Raw genomic sequence first — 13,249 nt, 5'->3', positions numbered from 1 at the left:
TCAGGAAAAAATAATCAGACTGCAGCCATTCATTGCTTCACAATTTATAGAAACTCCAAACCTCTGCAGGGAAGCAAACTTCCCATTTCCTTTTAACAATAGTATAAGGACACTATGTTTGCAGTTAGTTTGATCTTCCTCTTATAGACTAAARACTTACTTTTGAAAAGGTATAGCTACAGATTCTGGGATATACACAAATGTCCTTCCCACATGCTGTATCTGTCAAAAAATGATGTCCATTTGGAAGGCAATGAGACTCAATATATTCAAGCTAATGACAATGGACCAGATCACAGTACATATTTTACAAAAAAATACAAACTAGTTTTATCAGTCTGTTCTAGAAGCAGGGTATACTTGAAGTCCGGATATATATTCTATAAGTAACAATACTGCTTCCCCAAAGCAGATGCAATGGTTTTGGTGCATATAGATGATCTGAAATCTCGTGCTCACAAGATRAAGTCAAGAATTAACAAGATTAATTACTGAATATAATTCAGATAGAGTTGGCATAATATCTGGGCAAGATTTCAGTGTCCCAAAACTATTTACAGTATATCTCTAAGTATTTCTGTATTTAACTGTATTTAATTTGAAAAGTCAGGAATCCTCTCMAAGTTAATTGAATTAACTTAGATATGTATATTTATTGTTTCATTTTACATCAAGGCTTACAAATTTCAATGAACTATTTATACTAACAGTACCTATTCATACCAAAAYGGAAAACTTTGTCTCATAAAAAGACAGAGGGTCATCTGTCAACAAGAGACACCAAGGAGAGAAGTGACAAGGTAGAAAAACAAAACATAATTTGTAGAGATGAGAGCCTACAGATACACTAACATCAGTTAGACTGAGTAAAGTGATATATAAAATTTTTTGTTGTGTGAAATTCAACTGTCTGTACTCTRCTTTCTTCCTACCACTGATAGCAAATTTTGCTTTGTTTGGAAAATCTGATCACCACTCCTGAAGGGATGCTTGCAAGCAGCAAAATTGGCAGCATCTGTAAAGTGATCAAATCTGCAAAACTGTGGGTCCTGTAGGAGAGCAGAGGTCACAAAAAACAAAGGTGAAAGTCCTATTGCCTCAAAGGCACTTCCAATACTGGATTGCTCTAGCTTTCATTGTTGTTACCTAATAATTCAAAAGAAATATCAGAGAGCTGGTAAAGTCTTGACAGTTATCTAGGGGAAATAAGAAACACAGAYGTTCATTGCTTCCTCACAGGATCACAAACTTCTGATTTTGAGCTTGCTACTTCTTAACAGAACAAAATCTATACAGAATAGTCAGGGATGGGGAGCAAAGGGAGGGCGAGTTGCAAATGAAACTGCAAAGCTAATTTACAAAGGCAAAATTAAATTGCCCATACTGGCATTTGTTTTAAACATTGCAACATTGTAATTTAATGCAATTAATTAATTTTATTTCTATTCAGTGCCTAAGAGAGAGATTATGTGTGAAGACACTGCTGAGATCAGTGAGCGAAGAAATATCTCTACCCTTGATTTCTCACTGTAGTTACAAGATAAAAATAACAGTATCCTCTGGAGGTATTAGATGAATATTAGTTGAAGTGTATATGCTTTTGGTTTGGTGTCATTTAGGAAGCATAGCTTTCATATTCAGTTTTTAGTAGGTRCAGAAACAGCAGCACTATAAATGATGATGATCTAACTAAAATGACAGCTCAAACCTTCAAAATTTAAAGACAAAGGTCATGATTTACATACAAATTGGTACTAAACTAACATAAACATATACTGCACGTGCATGTGCAATTTACACAGTCACATAATAAAAATACTTCATTTGAAAATCCTTTTTTACTCCCTTAATCTTAATTATGCATGTCCCTAATACATAGGTTCTCTTTTGTATTTCTGGGGAATAGGTTTGTCTAAACATAAAGTACTATGAGATTGACACAAATTTTAATGACATTATTTAGCAACACTGTAATTTCATATAGTACTGCCCATAGGACTTTGAAAAAATACTTACACAGCACCAAAAWTGGGAGCAGTTTCTTTCTGCCAGTTAAGTGCCTTGTCTTTCACAGTCATGTTTGTGAACTTGTACTGCATTTTCTGCAAGGCAATAAAATAAAAGGGGTATTACACTTGATGCTAAAGTTACCCAGAATCTGCAGCTAAGACCCAATACCATCCTAATGTAAAACCTGACTGAGTTTTCTTCCCCACCTTCTCAGAAAGYCAAATAATACAGGCATTGAAACCTGGGCAAAATGAGCAAAAGGCATTGCTTTTCCTTAAAACTTTGGCAAATTAAAACAGTTTATAGATATATGTACCCAGGCCCAAGTGATCTACACTTATTATGCATAAATGTCTRTTTTTCTTATTGCTTATAACATTTAAGAGGAGATAGATTCAGCATCTCAAGGGATGAGGGCTTCATTCCTCTGTCGTATTTGTACTATAGCTCTAAAAGTCCCCTGGATTAATGTTCCCATGAAMAGCTGTCAAATTTATCTTTTCTCACCATGTTTTCCCTGCCTCCATTTTGCTTTTGCAAGATACATACTCGAATGGGAAGTGTACCACTACCTCTTTTTATTACATACCTTTAGTTGTTCTTCAATATAAGGGGATTTTAGGATCTCTGCTGCTGATGGTCTCAATGAAGGATTCTTATTTAACATGCTGAAAGATTTAAAGCCAAAAGTAATAATTAAGCAATTGTCCAAACTAACTGAAAAACCTACTAAACAAGAAAATAACATACCTGCATAGCACAGCATTCAGTTTGCTTGGATATCTATCAGGAAGAGAAGGTGTTTCACCCTCCACAATTTTTAACACAACAGACAAAAAATTCTGTCCAGTAAATGCATGATTCATACAACACATCTCATACAAGATGCATCCCAGAGACCTCGAAGAATAAACAAATAGGAATAATATGAACAATACTTTTGAAAGTAGCATGCATAGAGACATTACAGTAAGTATAATCACAATTGTATGYCCTTTTCTCTGAGAAGGATGTTTCACTGTTGTGGTGTCCTTTCCATCTAAAATATTTTTATGTAGTTCACAAATTAATACATTTATAAACAGGATAAATCATCATTCTATTTTCATAAGTATAGGAACGAACTTGGATTCTTGAATATATATATATATATATATATATATATACATAAATACATATAATCATATATAAATGTACAGTAAAACCCAATTATATTAACTACTTTAGATTATTACTCATTAATTGAGGAATAAAAATGTTTAATTGGTGACTGACTGAGAAAACAATTTTGTAGTGTTTGGACATAGGTTTGGTTACATTTGTTTTGCAAATTAATTTATGACAACAAACTCAGGCTAAAATTCAATTAGAATTAAATAATGATATGTTCAAATAACAGAAGTGTCTTCTGGTGTATTTTCACTCATTTGGCCATATACTCAAATGATGAAATGAATTTGTACTCAAAGAAATTTGAAAATTTAGATGAGATCATATTCCAACACACAAAACTAAATTTCCTTGAAATTTTATCTGGAGAAGAAAAGAAGAAATCTGAACATGTAGGTCTAGAGACCTAGCTAAGAACCAGTGTGAATTTTAAATCATCAAAAACCAGGAGAAATGACTGCAAATCGTTTTAAAAGGCTCTCTGGTTTGCCATCACCTTTTTCACCCGTCCTAATGGCCATCACAAAAGATCACCAAGATTAACATTTTAAAATAAACACTCTCATAATAAYTTTAGAAAATGACTATTCCTAACAGTTCACACTTCAGCTGGGTTCTGTCTGATAAATATTTTTAAAAAAACAGGGGAGTTGAGTTTTGCAGGCCTTGGAGGATGCTCAGCTTTTTCCCCAGTCAGGGGAGCTGACTTGATCAATGACTGACTTGATCAAGTCTATAGAAATTGCTGATGAGAGCCAGATAMAGGTCAAGGCTCATTGAAGTAACCAGTTTAATTATCTTTATGTAGTATTGACTGTGATATTTATAATATATTCTGTGATTCCAGAAGAAGTAGGAAAATAAAGCATAATGATAAGAAATATGTAGGGATGAATGGCTTTCAGGAAATGGGTATAAACCTATTTGAAAGCATATAATGAATAAAGTTTCAATTATTTATTTTAGTTAAAGAAGGAGAATTGTTTTGGCCCATATGGCAATAAAAGAAGAGTAAAGAATTTAAAGCTGAAACCCAGGCTCTATGCACAGTGCAATTAAGGAAGAAGAGAGACAATAGGGGGGCTCCACTCACTGGTACTTTTCAAGCAAATATGTCAAAACCATGAGCAGAGCATTTTTGCTAAGAACTGACCAAAGACCAACTACTGAGCTAAATAAATAATTGTTCAGGTTTTTGAAAGATTTAACTGTCAAACAGCTTTCAAATTTCAAAATCAGTAAACAGTAACACACAGATGATAATCTATATTTATGATGTATGTTCAAACTCTGAAACAAGRTAATTACTACATAAGAAAATACTTTAAACTAAAAGAACAACAAAAAGACCCCTATGCTCACAGCATCTGAAAGCATCAAACAAAAAATGGAAATCAGCCAGAAAAAAGAAAAAAAAGGAAAATCCCAACCTGACAGACTGTACTATAACTTCTTTTTGCAGAATCAATCTGTTTTGGAAGATGCTTGATTCTGGCAGCTAGAAATTGTTTAATGAGCCTTTAGGAACATGGGATTTGACACATCAGAGAAGCTGATTTATTCATCTAATGTAATATTCTGACTACACCTGAGGTGGAAAAAGATGAAAAGAATGCCCAGGGCATTCTGCTRCAGCCCAAACTGCCAACAGGCTACCCAGAAAACCCCATCTATGTCATGAAAGAAAAAAAATAGGGAAAAAAAAAGTAAAGAAAAATGAGGGAAAAATAACAAAGTTTTGTGGGTTTTTCTGTTTTTTTGTTTTTTTGGTTTTTTTTCTGCAGGATCTCAATCTTTGAAATTAAATAAATATCTCCTAAGCTGAGAAATGCTGCCCTGGGTTCCAGAGCAAGGCTATTCCTTCCCAAGAGAGCTGCTGGGCTGCAAACCCAAGGGAGTAACAGACAAGCTTTTGGCTCAAAACAGAATTTCTCAGTTGTGTCCGACATTTCTGGTCTAAGCACCTTGTAAGGAGCAGGAGGAAATTGCTCCCCAATTCCCATAAGTAATCTGCACATGATCCAAACATACAATTTAATTACTTTTATAATCTTAGCCTGAATAAGTGCCAATGTTATAAAATCCTAAAATGGCCATTAAACTGTCCAGCCAGAACACTTGGTTTGACAACTCCCTATATTCATGAATAGGTTTGACAAAGTTCCCAAAGAGCACATAATTTCAGCAAAATTGTGGCATGACCAGCTCACATTGAAGCTACTTAGGCTCAATTACATCATAAAATGGAGCATCTGGACAGGCTTCAGTGTGTTCTCCCCAATCTCAACTGACAGACCTCTAACTTCTTAGGACAAACCACCCTGAAGTTTTTGGTATTGCTTACATAAACACTGTTATACTTTTAAGATCTTCTGACCTTTTGGAAAAAGTGTTACAATTCTTCAAAGGTTGTAAGATCCAAGTTAGATTTTAAATTCAAGCCCCAAACTCAGATAATGCAAACACATATACCTTTATGGCTTATATCTCTTAGTCTGATCATCATTTTCTTTAATATTAACAACCAAAAAATGGAGAAATGTTGAGGCTGAGGGACTGGGGAAGACAGGAGTAGAGAGGTCTCATTCAAGGGCTGATGACTGAATATTTACGAAATTAAATTTGTAGACATATTCCTCACAGAATCTGAAGCCAACAAATTCTTAATACCTTCTGATATGATCAGAGTGGAGAAAAAGTGGAGAAAAAGCACAGAGAAGCAAGAACAATAAAATGAAAGGCTCAAGACCTGTGGTGTGGATAACCCAATTTACCCAAATACAACAGACAAACCCTCTGTCAAAATCTGACAGTACTTGATGGAAGACAAGAGTACAATGGATTTACATGTGATTGTGACATTGTTTTGTCTCTGAAAGACAAAGACAGTTATTTATACCTCTCCTATGAAGAATTTTTAAGTCTCTAAAGGAATAAGAAATACTTACTACTAAGAAATACTACTATTATTTCTGTTATAATTTTTGTTTCTTAGATTGTAACATACAATATGCACAAACCTATTCAAAAGTTCCTGGATGAAATTTGCCTTATAAGATCATACCTTTGAAAAGTAGAGAGAAATGTTATTGCTGGTAACTGTTTCCTTCAGTTTTCTTGACACATGAATGCAGTGCCACAGCGCTAGAGGAATGGGAATGCCAGCTGAGCCTCAAATACATCAGTGTCACCTTGGAGTGTGTAAGGGCAGGAAGGGACACCAGGACACTGGCACAGCAGCACCTTGGGGTCACGCTGTTCTGGGCCACCAGTGAACCTCAATTACCAACTGCACACACACACACATCACTGACTGACCCCTGAGCCAGCCTGGCCTCTTGGGCTCCCTCTGTCTCAGCTCAGCTGCCAGCGCTGCTCTGACTCTTCTCCATCTGCTGCATCCGTAGGGGGAAGCACTGATGGCAGAAGGGGGTGGTGAACCAATGAACTGGGATCAGCTCCCTGAAGAAGTTTATTGTCCGGAAAAGAGGAAACCCTGTACTGTTATCTGCTAAGGTTTTCTCGCATGGCCTGGCCAGTCCAGGCTCAGGGATSCTGAGGRAAACGTGTGAGCCAATTTTAATTTGCCTCCTGGGAATTTAGATTTGACATAAAGCATGGAATAGCAAAGAACTCCAGCGCTGATATTTCAGCTGAAGAAAAACATAAATGCTGCCCCTTCTCTGAGCCCAACCACAGAACTTCCATAGGGAAAAACTGTAGAACATGAAGCTTTTTCCCATCTATTCACCTTGAGCTATAAAGGATGAAACTTCTTGCACCAGCTGCTGCACTGTGAATATTCAAGCCAGTTTTGAAAAGCCAGCTGCAGAGCATTTCAGTGAACCTGAAAAGCACAATGTCTCTTTAGAGCACATCATTAATGCAGCATAAATTAAGGTCTTTCCAATGAACAATGAATAACTGGACTGAACAGTGAGAGCACCCTGATAACAAGGTGAGATAACATTAATTGTCTTTTCCAGAAGATATTTTACATTATTTTACGTTTACCATGGGAACACTTGTAAGTCTGAGTTTTTGTGCGTGAATTTTTGAGTCCCTGCTAGAGACAAGAACAAGTCTGAAGAGAGAATGTCACTTCAGCCACATATAAAAGACTTGGGCAACTACTTGAAATTCCGCAGGGGTCAACAGACACTGCTGTTTAACATCTCTGTCAGTAACATGGACAGAGGGACTGAGCGTACCSTCAGCAAGTTTGCTGACAACAAGCTGTGTGGTATGGGTGACATGCTGGAAGAGGGGATTTCATCCAGAGGGACCTTGGCAGACTTGAGAGGTGGGCCCGTCGCAAAGTTACAGAGCACAACAAGGCAAATTGCAAGGTCTTGCACTTAGGTCACAAATACAGACTGGGCAGAGAATGGATTGCAAGTAAGCCTGAGGAGGAGCTGGGGGATGTTGCTTGATGAAAAGCTCAACATGACATGGCAACAGGTGTTGACAGCCCAGAAAACCAACCATATCCTGGGCTGCATCAGAAGCAGCATGACTAGTTGGCTGAGGATGGCGATTCTTTCCTGTACCCCACTCTACTGAGACCCCACATGGAGTACTGCATCCAGCTCTGGCCCTCAAGATGAGAAGGATGCAGACCGGTCGAAGCAAGTCTAGAAGAGGTACACAAAGATGATTTGAGGGAACACCCCTTCCATGAAGACAGGCTGAGAGGTTGGGTTGTTCAGTCTGGAGAAGAAAAGCCTCCAGGAAGGCCAGAGAGGGACTTTTTACAAAGGCATGTAATGACAGGACAAGGGTTCATGTCTCAGCTTCAAACTGAGAGAGAGGTCAAGGCCAGGCTGCAYGAGGCGTTGAGCAACCTTATCTAGTGGAAGGTGCCCCTGCCCATGGCAAGGGAGTTGGAACTAGATGAGCTTTAAGGACCCTTCCAACCCAAACCATTCTATGAGCCTTTGATTCTTCATGAGCAAGTAAATTTCCTGTACAGTGGCCCAAGGACTTAATCTCACCTAGAGCCTCCAGAGGGGTCTTCCCTGTATATCAGTGTCCTCTTGTCTTTTGGCCCCTGTTAAACGGGGACAGTGAAAAAAAAAATCAAATAAAATCATTACTAAAAGATTAAAAGATGAAATGATGAGAGTATCAATCAAACACATGAGTCCTGATCAAAAGATTTTCCTGGCTCAAAAGAAGGAGATTGTGGGCTGGAGAGCTACTGAGTCGGGCACACCACTTCCTTGGTGCCCCTAAAGTGAGGGCCAAGAAGCTCCTACTGAAAGCAGTTTCACCCTCAGATGAGTGCTCTTGGTAACACTTTGGAAAGATTACAAAAGACAGAAAGTATAGCAGAAAGCTGGTAGCTACTGAGTTTGGGATGGGGGGCTTTATTCTGTGTTTTTGTAAATTTTTAAAGGGTGTTCAACACATCATTTATAAAAATATAGGATCAAACTCTGCTTGCATTTACACTGTACAGCCTCAATGACCAATATGGATTGACACTAGTAACCACAAACAGAACTTAAACATGTCTTTTACTTTCTATTTCCATTCTACAAAAGAAATTATTCCTTACAGTAGAAGACCACAGTAGGCAGGTTTCCCTGTCTATTTATTTCTTTTGACATCCTTTGAAATCTTCTCCCAATAAATTTTTATTGACTACGTGTATTAACTGATATTTGCTACAGATGAACAAGAGAGAACCTGACATGAAATCCATAGCAGTCAGCTACACAGACCATGAGGTGAGATTCCTGACATATCCGTTGACTGGACTGAATATGTCAACTGTGAAAAATGGCTGCTACCATTTGAAAATGCAGATGACTGTTCTCCACTTCTAGAATTATATCCTGCAGTCACCAGTATATTTTGAAAAGGCAGAACTGAGATGAAGCTAGAGTAAATTATAAAGAAATCAAGCTATATTCCAGTGGCCAAATGTTTTATAAAGAATTTTCCTGATTTGAAATATTTATTAAAAATACATCTTCTGATATATATACCCACAGAAAAAACAAAACAAAACAAAAAAAAAGACACCTCATAAAAGAAACAAATACCCTTAAATAAAATACTAAGGCAACATTTAAAAGATAACATTTTAACTGTATCTTAAAACATGAGATATAAACAAGCCAGATATTTTCCCCATCCAAAAACAACATTTTTCATCTTGACTTGCACACCTAAAAGTCCTTCAACAGATCTCAGCTCCTATACTTGACTCTTTAATCATCATCTCTGAAGTCCTCATCTCCAGAATTTGTGCCAAATACAGAACTGACACTTTTCTTTCTACCTTTGAGTCTCTTCTAAAACAGAAAACCTTTTTATTTCTGTTCTAACACCACCGTTATTCTCATCTTCAACTCCACTTCCAAATACTTTCTTGCTTTTAACATTTGTCAGTGGTTTTAAATTCAGTTCCTAATAAGGTCCTTYTGCTGTCCTCTCAGCTAGAATCACTCTTTGGTCATCCACCTAAAGTTTCACAGGAAGTTGCCTCTTTCAATTCATCTATCTCAATACCAGAAAAAAAGAGATTTTCCCCTTTCTAGAAAAACCTGAACTTTGTCTACAATCATCCTGTATCATATCATAGACTGAACCTGAATCCTACACTCCTTTAAAGTCTCAGATAACCCAGAATAAAAGCCAACTACAGGCTTCTTAATGCAAAGGGCAAGGCTTCAGATTGCAAAATTTGATTCAAATGTACTGAAACAGTTTTAGTGAAAATAAATGCCTAACCCAACCTAAACAGTATTCTGACTACTCACCAAATGTCAGATTTTGTGTTATATCCCTGGTGCTTCAGTACTTCTGGACTCATGTAATATGGTGTCCCAGTAAAAGTAGTTGCAAGATCACATGAACCCATCAAAAGACAAGAAACTCCAAAGTCTCCTAAAAATATCAGTAGAAACAATAATCTATTAATTTAAATGTATATCTATTCACAGAAACTTTTTTTTGTTTATTGTTAGGCATGATAAAATGACTGCACATACAGAAAATCTTGCCAGTATTTGAAATAATGGGAAAAACAATTCTTAAAAATAAAAACACCTCAAATGCATAACATCACAGAAAAATGTGGGTTTGAAGAGGCCTTACAAGGTCATCTGATTCAAATCCCTGGCTCAAAGCAACTTTCATGAGACTGCTCAGGTCCAGGCCCAGCCAAGCCTGAAGCATCCTCAAGGCTAGAGATTTCAATGCCTCTCTTGTGTCTGGTTGTCAAATAAATGCTTGACCACAAATCAAACGGCTATTTCAGACATGATTTTCTTTAAATCTCTTTATTGACAAAATGTCTACTGAACTGTTCTATCCCAGGAAAATATATCTTTTATTAGTATGGAAATCTCACCAATTTTAAGAAGATTATCTTTCAAAAATATATTCTTGGCTTTCAAATCCCTGTGAAGTATCCATCTGGAATAGAAAAGGAAATTCAGCCTCATCCAACTGGAAGCATTCAGAGTCACAGATTAAGTATTTCAGGTATTAACTTCAGCCCTTTCCAGAAAGGCCAGCCCAGCACTGCTACAACTCTGCAAGTGACAATGCACGGATGATGGCATTAAGGAACTTCACATGCACACAGAGGTGCATTCACAGGCACCCACAGGGTGAGAGCTGAAATAGGATAATAAAAATGTACCTGGAGATCCCAGCTAAAAAATACAGATACAGACATAGTATGAGCTGCAGAGGAAGGGAAAAAGGCAAGTCTGCCTATCTGACTCGAGTGAAAAGCATTACATCTTATTTTCTGCCCGGAGAATAAGATGTCTCACAAGAGAATAAGGGATGAGAAAAACAGCAATTAGAGCTCCTCAAAGCTAAGAAACACTCCTTCAGAGCAAAAGTATTACTTCAAAGACAAATATCTATATAGCCTAAGCTAGTAGTTCAATTTTTTACAGTGACAGTGTGGAACTTGAAAGAACTTTTTACAAAGATAAAAAGGAAAATAAAAAGAACAATTAGCTTTTACAGACTTATTTTTCCATCAAAGTTTGAAATAACATCATAAGCTACACACGATGTGAGAATATACAGAATCTTCTTAACTTCTATAAATCTTACATGTGTGACAGTAATTTTGCAGCCCCTTAGGAAAAAAATATCCCTGCAGTATACACAACATATTCTCAATTAATTCTTGCTAATAACGTATCCAAGAGCATTGTTCCCTATAACCTCAACTAAATTAGAATTCATCCACTTTTGAAACTATTGCTAACACACCGGATTAGTCATCAGCTCTGCTCAGGAGGAGGTTAGAATTGTGTTTGGCTACAGAAACGGTATTTGTTAATACAAATACACTAGTCATTCAGCCATTTAAAACATGTAAAGAAAGAAACTGATGCTTTAGGATTCTTGAGATGTGGACAAGAAGAACAAATATAATAATTGATTTTAATTTTTTTAGCAATTTTCATTTATTATCTCAAATTTTAATGAGTGTCTTACACGCTGATATAATGAAATTATTTCCAAAATAGTTTTATATTAAGATCAGAAAATACGCATTTTACAGCACAATTTAAACACACAATTTAATCCACAACTCATTTGAAAATAATTTTTGCAAGAAGAGAAAAAAATATTAAATTCTATATACTCAGTTCACAAATGGGGAAAAAATGAAAATAATACTAGAATTCATTGCAGCATGTACACAGACTGGGCAATAAAAAGAAACGTTTCTGGTTTTATGGGTCAATGAAAAGAGTTCTTTATGTTTCTTACAGGAATTATTTCACTTTTGTTTCCTTTCAATTTTTTTTTGTTCTGAAAGTAATACCTGTAGAAAAAGGTTTGCACATTCAGAAAAATGAAAGTTTTATTCAGTATGCCTCCACCCATGTTTATAAATTACTATCAATAATTTGTTCTCTATTTGACTACTTCCATGAGCAATACACATATACTCCTCACACATTACATCAGTAAGGAAATTAAACTGATATTTGTTATTCTTTTGTAAGTATGTATATGTATATATAAATAGACACATAGTTTTATAGACATCTTGCTGTTTTTATTTAGATTCAGAAAGGGCTTTCCTTATCATTGATCACACAGATGCTTTGAAATAACTTGCTTGCACTGAGTTAAATTTTCTTTGTGCATTGTTGCTGAGCATTAGTAGGTTTTAACCTTCTTTTAATAGTAGTCTTTTTTAGGAATATAACAACAGAACTTTTGAACCTAAAAGTTTCCTGAATATCTTTTATTTTAGTAACAGGTGATTTGAAATATAAAAATGATCCAGAAAGCTTTCAGTAGCATATTATTTGAAAATGAGATTAAAAGAAGGTGTTTGGGTCACATTAGTTTGAATTACAATATAATGCTAATCTTGCAACATATCAAAGAAAATGTTATGCACTTTATTTGCATTACCAGTAAGTATAAACTGTTTTCATATATTAATACAAGAAATAAATATTTGGGTTGATTTTTTGGAGCAGAATAAGGTGCATTACAAGTCACAGTAATGCACCTTATTCTGCCATGATATTTTAGAAGATAAGCAAGGTACAAGCTGAAACCTTAACTGAAAAGAATACTTTAGTGCTAGTATAAAATTAATGTCAAGCCTGCACTGTAAATCCAGTTAAAAAAAGAGAGCAACTTTGTTATTGTAGGAAAAGATTGACCTATAAAAACAACATGAATTAACTGATCCCCAGCAAACTTTACTTGATGGACAGTGAAGTGACTAATGAGTGGTTATTTTGGGTAGAAATTAATACTTGAAGAGTGCTTCAAATTTGGGCTGTAAACATATCCATATCTATGTTCTATAGAGTACCTGCTTGCTGTCTCATTGTCATTGTCATAAAAGAACAGCACAAGCCCTGAGGAGTGGGCARTCTCCTGGAATGAAGCTTTGCTGCAACAGAACCAACTGCAAGTGAAGCTGAAGGAAGCTGAAGTATTTTACTGCTGTGAAATCATCAGGAATTAATTTCTCTTTCCTCTGTCAGATCTCTATAGAGGAGTAAGAGGTTCTGTGTATGTCTGAATCCTGTATTATCTACTGTTTGCATAAAGAATA

General features: G+C 36.0%; 1 protein-coding gene across 1 annotated transcript in view; it reads right to left on the bottom strand.

The window, feature by feature from the left end:
- Window positions 1-10,637, bottom strand: part of LOC130584727 (serine/threonine-protein kinase Nek11-like) — a 56,291-nt gene extending 45,654 nt beyond the window's left edge. Inside the window, exons 1-5 of the mRNA XM_057384882.1 lie at window positions 10,544-10,637; window positions 9,951-10,077; window positions 2,761-2,910; window positions 2,600-2,678; window positions 2,017-2,102 (exon numbers count right to left, since the gene is read on the bottom strand). Coding sequence (XP_057240865.1) covers window positions 2,017-2,102; window positions 2,600-2,678; window positions 2,761-2,910; window positions 9,951-10,077; window positions 10,544-10,637 — 536 coding nt within the window. The remainder of the gene's footprint in view (window positions 1-2,016; window positions 2,103-2,599; window positions 2,679-2,760; window positions 2,911-9,950; window positions 10,078-10,543) is intronic.
- Window positions 10,638-13,249: the final 2,612 nt, after the last annotated feature.

This window comes from Malurus melanocephalus, unplaced genomic scaffold, assembly GCF_030028575.1.
Source record: "Malurus melanocephalus ecotype Western Australia unplaced genomic scaffold, MMel_1.1 scaffold_755, whole genome shotgun sequence".
NCBI classification, from domain to species: Eukaryota; Metazoa; Chordata; class Aves; order Passeriformes; family Maluridae; genus Malurus; species Malurus melanocephalus.
This window is presented reverse-complemented; position numbering and strand designations above follow the sequence as displayed.